The sequence below is a fragment of the Fringilla coelebs genome (assembly GCF_963513975.1).
Source record: "Fringilla coelebs genome assembly, chromosome: 15".
NCBI classification, from domain to species: Eukaryota; Metazoa; Chordata; class Aves; order Passeriformes; family Fringillidae; genus Fringilla; species Fringilla coelebs.
The window spans coordinates 17,424,094-17,433,214 of record NC_140041.1 but is presented as its reverse complement, the minus strand read 5'-3'; the positions used below and the strand labels follow the sequence as shown (position 1 = coordinate 17,433,214).

The 9,121-nt window shown below is 62.1% G+C and overlaps 1 protein-coding gene across 1 annotated transcript in view; it reads right to left on the bottom strand.

Moving 5' to 3' along the window:
- Nucleotides 1-2,092: 2,092 nt before the first annotated feature.
- ABLIM3 (actin binding LIM protein family member 3) overlaps nt 2,093-9,121 on the bottom strand; it is a 37,607-nt gene continuing 30,578 nt past the window's right edge. The window contains exons 9-20 of the mRNA XM_084215820.1: nt 9,002-9,113; nt 8,410-8,508; nt 7,131-7,181; nt 5,772-5,906; nt 5,463-5,527; nt 5,001-5,148; nt 4,406-4,435; nt 3,965-4,023; nt 3,312-3,372; nt 3,116-3,123; nt 2,546-2,626; nt 2,093-2,262 (exon numbers count right to left, since the gene is read on the bottom strand). Coding sequence (XP_084071946.1) covers nt 2,149-2,262; nt 2,546-2,626; nt 3,116-3,123; nt 3,312-3,372; nt 3,965-4,023; nt 4,406-4,435; nt 5,001-5,148; nt 5,463-5,527; nt 5,772-5,906; nt 7,131-7,181; nt 8,410-8,508; nt 9,002-9,113 — 963 coding nt within the window. The 3' untranslated portion in view covers nt 2,093-2,148. The remainder of the gene's footprint in view (nt 2,263-2,545; nt 2,627-3,115; nt 3,124-3,311; nt 3,373-3,964; nt 4,024-4,405; nt 4,436-5,000; nt 5,149-5,462; nt 5,528-5,771; nt 5,907-7,130; nt 7,182-8,409; nt 8,509-9,001; nt 9,114-9,121) is intronic.

Sequence of the window (9,121 nt, the reverse complement as noted above, 5' to 3'; positions counted from 1 at the left end):
GTTATCACCTGGGAAAGCAATAATTGAAATATCAGTTGTGAATTAGCAACTGGCCTGGAGAACTTCCCCTTTTTGGGCCAATTTCAGCCCAGGAAACTCGGTCCCTCTCACCCCCCAACACCCAGCTGGGAACCAGCTCCTGCATGGATGGTGTTAGGTGGGCTCTCCATTCTGGATTGAGCCCCAGTTTTCTTCCATAACTTGGGATCTCCTTTGGAGCAGGAATCTCAGCCCAGGGCTGCCAACGCTGCCAGGCTGCTTTGGGAATTGCAGAGCAACCAGGGAGAGATTCCAGGGCAGCTGGTGACACCTGGGGTGTCCCTGCTCCCCCCCAGGGCACTGGCACACCAGCAGGGACGCTTGGAGTGCTACCCCAGAATGGAGCTGGAGATGCTGCCCTGGCTGTGAAAGAAAAAAAAACAAAAACCAAGCCCTGCCTCAGTTTCCCCACGTTTGCCATGCAGGTCCTTGTGGAGGAGAGCTACTGTCCATAAAATGCTTTGGAAATTAAAAGATCCTGCTGCTGAGTTATTACTGTTATTAATAACATCCCCCAGGCTTCCTCACTGGAACTGCTGCTGGAGAGGGAAGATTCCTACAGCCACAAACAGTTGGGTTTGATTTAGAGAGCCCTATTTTATATGAGTGAAATAATTATAAATCAGCTTGGCTCATTTACTGCTGCGCTGGAGCAGAGGAGCAGCTCCCAGGGCAGTGTTGCCATCTTCACCTCAATCCCCAGCCCTCTCCTGGCTGGCACAAAGCTCCAGAGCTGGAGCTGCTGCTGCTGGGAAACCCCTGCCCTGAGTGAGCCCCCTGACCCCTGGCAAACCCCTGCAGGGGGAACCTGCTGATGGAGTTTTGGGTAAAATATTGGGCAGCTTTGGATGGCAGGGAGGGCACTGCATGCACTCCGTGGGGACACCAGGACAGCAGGCTTTCAGAGGGGACCAGAATGTGGCTCATGGCACAGTGGAGGTAAAACCTGTGCTGTCCCCTCACAGGAACTCTGCTGACACCCCACAAGTCCCTGGGCTGTTTTTGGGACTGTCCAACCCGGCTGCATGCCTGAAAATCCTGCAGGACGAGCAAACAGGAAAGCAGAGCACCACAGACAGCAGGGCAGATGTTTGTGCGGAAACAACCTCATTCATTTTATGAAAAAGATAAGGCAAAAACCAAAGTTATCCCATAGAGTTTGGGATACAAAGATGTAGAGTTTGCAGAGGAGGGAATTGCCTGCGTTCCCAGAGGGATTCATCAGAGAATGATGGCAGTTGTGATGGGGAATTCAGGAAAAGCCAGGAGAGGTCCAGCAGGTCGTGGGACCTGCATTTCCCACTCCTCTCCTCTGGCCTTCCCCAGCTCCCAGCTGGAATATCCTGGAATACTCAGCCCTGGACAAACCAGACAAGCAGCAAGAAACTGCACAAGGCAGGAGGTGGCTTTGGCTGTTCCACTTAAGAAGGGCTGGGTTTGGGGATGGAAAGTGGCTATTCTGGCACCTTGGGAGGATAAACTGGCTCTGGAGCAGCCCAGGCTTTGCAGGGAAAGGCACCAGCCCAGCAGGGATTGGGACTCAGGGTCCCCAGCACGTCTATGCCCTGCCCCAAGCTCTGCATTTCAGATCCTGAAGTGCCCCAGTCCCGGCCATGTGAAGGCAGGGATGGATTTAAGGAGCCTGGAGTGAGATCCCACTTTCCTGCCGTTGTGCCCAGGGCCTTTTCCACCCCAACTCCACAGCCCAGCTGAGCAGGAGGGGATGGGGTACCCCAGTGCAGCCCCCATCCCAAAGTCCTGCTCTCTGCCAGCCCCAGGCTCCGTGGCTGCAGCAGGAAAATCCTTGCCCTCCCCTCGTGTCTTTGTGGAAATTGAAATGTCAGATGTGAATCCTCACCCTCCCCTCGTGTCCCTGTGGGGCAGCAGTGACAGGCACCAAGGGGAGAGCCCGGGGATCCGTACAGAACTCAGGCTGGAAAAGGAAAGGAAACACAGAGCACAAAACGATCTGCGAGACTCCAATTCACTCTCAGGGGTGCAGGGAGGGCCCCAGCGGCCCGTACAGCCCCCAGAATCATACAGAGCTGCAATATAGAGATCTCTCTATGTATATATTTATAGGTATGTATATATTTATAGTGCACTGGGTTAGAACAGCCGGGCCTGCTTCTTCAGCTCGTTCCTCTTCCACAGAGCCAGGCGGTCGAACTCGGCCATGGTCATGCCGAAGATCTGGTAGAATTCCTCCTGGGACAGGTGCCTCTGGGGAGAAACGGGAGGCTGGGCCAGAGCTGGGCACCTTCCAGGGGCTCTGAGGGCAGCTGGGACAATGGGGTGACACTGCTCCCCTGGGAACGGGGGGACCTGCCTCCCTCCTGCCCCTGCCAGAGGCACAGGGGAGCAGCAGGAGCCCTGTGACAGTGCCCTGCCACTCGTGTGCCCCTGAGCAGGCGTGGAGATGCTCCTCACACAGCCATGAGCCCCACACAGTGGGATCAGGTCCCTCTGTGCCCTGATTGTCCCCAGTGCCAAAGGCTCCTCTTACCTCTAACCGAGTCCTGTCCACATCTTTGGGCAGCTGGTTCCTCCCCCTCGTCTTCACCAGGAGCAGCTCGTAGGGGTAAATCTGCACAGGGACAGGGACACTGTGGGACAGCCACGAGACACTTGGGGCACCCATGGGAATGAGGGCAAGGCCTGCTGCTGTATTTAACAGGGTTTGGGTGGCACAGCTGCCTCCAGGGCTTGGGTGGGACAAGGAGAGGTGGGAGCTGCTCTCAGGGTGACTCTGATCCACCCTGAAGCTCCACGGTGGCTCTGGAACAACCTGCTCACTCTTCAAAAGCAGGAATGACCCAGGCAGGGGTGTGAGCAGGAAGCCAGCAGCACAACCCCCTGCTCTGCTCCTCACCCAGGGGACAATTCTGCTCAGCAGCCCCTGGGACCTGCAGGAGGGGAGGGGCTCTGGTGTGAGCCCCACAGTCCTGGGGTGGGGCTGTCAGATCCAGGATGGAGCAGAACAAGGGCTGAGCTTCCCTCTGAAGAGCCTGGGGACACACGGACACCTCCCTGGGGCTCTGGCTGGTGGCCTCTCCTTGCAGCAGAAGGGTCTTACCTTGTACTCTGTGGGGAGAGCAGAAAGACAGACATGAGCCACACCTCTGCTGTCACCACCCTGCCCGAGGCTGCGGGGACCCCGGCCCCCTGCAGCCCCCCTCTCCAGAGCTGCCTGGGGGGGTTGGCAGCCCCTCAGCACGGGCAGTCCCTGGGCAGTCCCCGGGATGCCCCAGGGTCCCCATCTCCCCTCTCACCTCGCATCCCCCAGTTGACGGCATTGGTGCTGTCGTAGTGGAACAGCTCCGCGCTGGGAGGCTGCGGAAGGATGGAGAGAGAGACGGGCTGAGAGAGGGAGGCTCCACTCCAGGGGCACCTCCCACGTCCCCAGGCGGGGACACCGAGGTCCCCACCCAGCAGCAGGGAAAGCGACACACGAGGAGATGAAGTGACAAGCCCAGGTCACACGGAGGCAGGAGCAGAGCTCCTGATCCCAAACAATCCCCGGGACATAAAGCAAAGCTCTTCTGCTGGAAAGCAACACCAGCAGCCCTCTGGATTTGCCCTGTGGGAGTTTCAGGGCAGACACTGCCTGGATAGGGCACTTTGGACACCAAAAAATAATGATTATTAATGATAATAATCATTTTGGATTGGCACAGGGCAGCAGTGACAGCAGGGATGCAGAGGAGGGGGGAACAGGATGGAAAGGGAGCACTGGAGGCTTGGAGGAGCCTGGGACAGGGGGGAATGCCCGGGACAGGGGGGGATGCCCGGGACAGGGGGGGATGCCCGGGACAGGGGGGGATGCCCGGGACAGGGGGGAATGCCCGGGACGGGGGGGATGCCCGGGACAGGGGGGGATGCCCGGGACAGGGGGGGATGCCCGGCAGCAGCAGGAGGCACTCACCCTGTGCAGCCCGTTCCTCCTGTAGGCAGGAAGGGAGGCTGACTTAGAAATGAGGGGATCTGCAAAGAAGCCACCAAGTCCATCAGGGAAAAAGCAGCAATGAGCCTCACAGCCCAGGACAGCCCCCACTGGGCCACCCTCTGTCTCTGTGCTCCCAGCTCTGTCTCCTTCCAGCTCCAGCTCATTCCCAGCCTGTGCTGATATCCCTCTCCCCAAAATCCCCTGGCCGTGGCACCCTCCCCCCCCACCCTTCTGAGCAACCCATTCCCCTCTCCCAGCTCCCCCTCCTCATCCTCTCTGCCCTGCTCCAGCTCTATCCTAGCCCAGGCTTTCATGGGCTCCTTCTGGCTTCCCTTCTCCCCTCCCTGGTCCCAGCACCTCCTCCAGCTTGGGCTCTGGACCCCCAGGAGAAGCTGGGGAGGGCTCGGGTCAGGCACTCACCGCTGTCAGCCAGGTAATGGGTGCGGGGAGCTGCAAGGAGAGCAGAGCCACTGTCAGGGAGTGCCAAGCACCCCATCCATGCACAGCTGCCCCTCCCCAGCCCCACAGACCCTCCTTGGGGCTCCCAGGAGCTCCCAGGGCTGAGGGGCTCCCTGGGCATCCCCAGCCAGCTCCGTGAGGGCAGATGTGCCACGAGGAAGGAGAGCACGGAATGGACAGGGCCATCTGTGCTGCCAGGCTCTCAAGTGCCCCCCCAGACCCCAAGGACAGGGCTGGGTGCCCTGGGGGCTCTGTGAGAAGAGGAGGGCAAGTGAGGCAGCCCGGGGGTGCCAGGCCAGAACAGGGGACAGCACCTGGGCATGGCTGTGCTGCCAGATCCCCAAGAGATCCTTCAGGCTGCCCACTGGGCAATGCCCCATCCCAGCGGGGGCACAGGGGACGGATGGGGCCCTCCAGAGAGGAAAAGAGCCCAGCTCCATGCCCAGCACCTCTCATCAGCCCTTTCCTCATCCCATTCCTCCCTCTCCGCTTTGCAGGCCTCCCGAGGGGCTGGGGCTGTACTGGGTGGGACAGACGGACAGACGGACAGCCTTACAGCCATTGAGGGAGCCCTCGTAGCCCGCTGTGTGCAGGGCCTCCCTGCTGCTGGCCGAGCTGCGAGGGGGGGTCCAGGGGTCTGCGTAGGAGTTGGAGCGAGCCTTCATCTCCTCCCTCAGGATCAGCCTCCCGATGCCACTCTGGATCTGCCAGGGGGAAAAGCCACCTGTCACCCTTCCTGTCCCTGCCCTGCCCTCTCTGGCACAGCACAGAAGGGCATCCCCTGGCATGGGCTGGGCATCTCCTGAGGATGAGCTGCTGGGGCGGGGGTGCCTCAGCTGGGGGATGCTCTCCCCTCCTTCAGAGCCCCTGCTGGGGGTGGCCAGGAGGGGACAGATGGCCGAGGGCAGCAGGGATGGTGGTGGCACCTTCTTGGGTGGCAGGGCAGGGCTGAGCCTTCTCCCCAGAGCCAGCTGGGGACAGTTTGGTGCTGGCTGTGCCCAGCAGGGCTGGCACTCACCTTGTGCATGCCCCGGTCGTAGCCATCCTCCTCGCCACCCGAGGAGAACCTCCGGGCCCGGGGAGCTGCAAGGAGACACGTCAGGGGTCAGATGGGGACAAAAGTGGGGGCAGGCAGGGAGGAGACAGTCCCCAGCTGTGTGAGGACAGTTGGCTCCCAGACACTCCTTAGGTATTGAGGTCACCTTGGCAGGTATCTCAGCCCAACCCCACTTTTGTGTCCAGACCCAACTGAAAACAGGGTTTCCTCCCAGAAAACATGGAGCAGGAATGGGTTTCCCTTTCTCCCAGCCCAAGGGGAATTTGTTACCTTTGGGTGAGCCCTGGAAGGACCAGTACTCTGACTCGGAGTGGTAGTAGGGGTCAGGGGAGTAGGCAGGGCTGTATTTGGATGACTGAGCAATGTCCTCGCTGGTTTTGCTCTTCGTGGCTGCAGAGGGGGTGTCTGCAGAAGGAGAGGGCAGAGCCAGGGTGAGGATCTGCAGCAATCCCCCTCAAACCAAGGCAGATCCTCTTCCCTCCCCAGGACTGCCAGGGATTTCTGTCTGGGCACGGAGTGGAGCTGGAAATAATCAGTTTTCCCACTGCTGACACTCCTCTAGGGTACTGAGGCAGACAGTGGGGACAGTGACAAGCAGGGGATGTCACTGATGTGGCTGGGAAGGGACCCAAATGGCTGAGAGCCCAGGGCACCACAAGTGCTGGCTCCTGCACCGTACTCATGGCAGGCCCAGCAGTGCCACCGAGGTGCCTGTGCTCTCCTGTCCCCAGGAGGTGACAGAGGGGATGGAGGAAGGCTCAGAACCAGCAGGGACGGGGCTCTCTGGGTTCTGCCAGGGAAAGGTGGCAGCAGAGGTGCTCTGGCAGGGCTGGCTCCTCATAGCAGGAACACACAGGGTGCTCAGGCTGGGGACAGAGCCTCGACAGCATACGGGGGAGTTCTGCTGCACCAGAGGCCAGGAGAGTGACAGGGGAAGGAGCAGCAGGGACAGGAGGTGGCAGAGCCATCCCACACCTCCGGCAGGCACAGGGGACCCAGCAGGTACTTACAGCAGCAGGAGCAGGCAGCAGCGGGCGGTGGGAGGTGGGCAGGAGGGAGGGGAAAGCCGGGAGAGAGAGGAGACACAGTTACTGCTCAGGGGAGCTGCTGTCCCTCTGTGAGCAGGAGCAGGTGGGGACAGAGCAAGCCAGCCCCTCTGAGAGCCACCAGACACCGGGGGCCACCAAGCACCGAGAGCCAACCAAGCACCGAGGGCCCCCCAAACACCCTTCCCAACCTGCAGCACCCCCAGGCCTGTTTCCCGCTGGAGCAGCCACCCACGATGGGCTGCATTTTCTCCAGGGCCGCATGTGAAACTGCAAATTGTTTTTTTCATCCCTTTCCTGAGGCTGCTCTGACTCCCTTATCCCACCAAGGCCCTGCTCCCCTTCCCACAGCCATCCCTGGTGTCACCGCCAGCCTTTGCTGCATCCCTCAGAACAGGGATGTGGTCCAAAGCCACAGCTGTGCCCCACTGATTCCTATCTGCTGCCCAGAGCAGGAGCAGGAGCATCCCACCGGAGCCCAGCACCCACACCCTGATGCCTGCCCCATCTCCCACCCAGCCCCAAGCACGCTGGTCCCCTCCCCGGGGTGACACGGGGACAGGGACAGACAGCCAGACCGTACCGTGCCGCTTGTAGATGGGCGGCTTCCTGTAGATGTTGCTTTCGCCAGCAGCTGGTGGGCGAAGAGGGAGAGAAAGGGAAGAAAGAAGGCGAGAGGGAGGTGAGTGCGGGCGTGCTGAGAGCGCACAGGACCCGGGTCCTGCAGGTGCCACCACCCCCACGCCACGTTTCCATCACACAGCCGCCTCCGGGCCCTCGAGTGCCCCGGGAGGGCTCCGGGAGGCTCCGGGCCGGCAGCCCGGGCACGGGAGCGCGGTCCCGGCTGCCCAGGAGCGCCAGGACATGCAGTGAGCGCCCAGCGACAGCATGCACCGGGGCGGGGGCACAGCCTGCCAGCCGGCAGCGAGGCACCGTTCTCGGGGTGCCGGCACCGGCAAGAACCGCCTGCGAGCTACCTGGGGCGAGCCAGCATCAGCCAAAGCCTCTTTCCGCAGCACAGAGAGAAAAGAGCGAGTCGGGAGGGAAAGCGAGCTGGAGCAGGGAGGGGGCCATCCATAAACACCGAGCGGCAGGGCAGGGCAGGGGTGGGATGGGCAGGGATGGGATGGGAGCGGAGCTGGGGGAGCCTCCCGGTGTCCCCAGGGCATCGGCGATGCCTTGGGGAGGGTGCCACGCTTTTGGGGCACGGGGAGATGCCGCAGCTGGGTGGACGGTGCGGGGTTCTGACCCCGGCGAGGGGCGATGGGCAGCTCTGCCTGCTTCCCAACCCCCTCTCCCTTCCTGCCCGCTCCGGCCCCGTCCCCGTGGGCTCTGCGTGGCCGGGGGCGGGTGGTGGCCCTTACCTGGTGGCCCCCTGCAATCCCTGCAGAAGGGGAGCAGGCATCTGGCAAGCCCAGCAGACACTGGGGGGAGGGAGCGGCGGGCCCTAGGGGGAGTATAAAATAGTCATCTGTAGCGGGTGGGTGTGGAAACGCCTCTGGCAGACACGCTCCGGCTGGTGACCCTGGGGGAAGGCAGGGCGGGGGACGGGCTCTCACCAGGGCACTCATCTTCGTGTGGGGAACAGTGGAGGGAGGGCAGGGAGGAGGAAGAAGAGGGATGTTGCAAGGATCGAGCAGACTACGGGCGGCTCTGGGACCTCCGGGTGGTGACGGGGGGGAGGAGAAGGAGGAGGGTTCAAGCCGTAGGTCCTGTTTATGGATGGCCTCTCCCAGGGGTAGATCCTGCTGCCAGCTGGCTCTAGGCAGGCGGCGGAGCTAGGCATGCGACACAGCGGGGACGGCACATGCGGGCATGCCACGGACACGGCTCCCCGGGCAGCGGGGCGCTCCGGAGCCTACCTGGGATGTGGAAATGCTTGGGCGCTTGGTATGAGGTTGGAGTGGAGGACCTCACATCTAACTGGCTATAGTAGGGGGAGCTGCGCCCGCTCTCGGTGCCTGCGCGGGGCCGAGCAGAAGCAGCCGTGAGTGACCGAGAGAGAGAACAAGAGGCAGAAGAAAATGGGTGTTAAATGCAGCGGTGTTAGAACAGCGGGGGCCACCCGTGCGAGGGGGGTGACGGGGATGTGCGCCGGGCTGCGGTCCGGGAGTGGCGGTGATGGAGCGGGGCAGAGTGCCTGCATCCCTGGGATGCGGAGGAAAGCCCGGTGCGGGGCTGGGGAAAGCCGAGCGTGCTGCAGAGGCAGTGCTGAGCCCTTGGCGGTGCAGCAGGGCTCTCGGTGAGCTCAGAGTGTTCCAGTCCTTCCTCCGCAGCCCCAGAGGACAGGAGACACGGCCCAGGCACGCTCTGCTGCCCGCCATGCTCCGGGCTGGGCGTGCATGTGCGTGTGCAAGGAGCTCCCCGGGCACAAGCATCTCCTCCCAGAGCCACCAGGGCAGCTGAGCGGTCTTCACCAGAGCTGGAGGTCACCTGCCTCCCGCCCCGTCCTACCTGAGCCCCAAATTCCCCTTGGCCTCTCCTTGCTGCTCGCAAGAGTTTGGAGAACCAGGGGATGTGGAGCTGGGCACTGCTCCCACCGTGGGCCACCCCGAGCCTCCTGCTGCTCGCCAG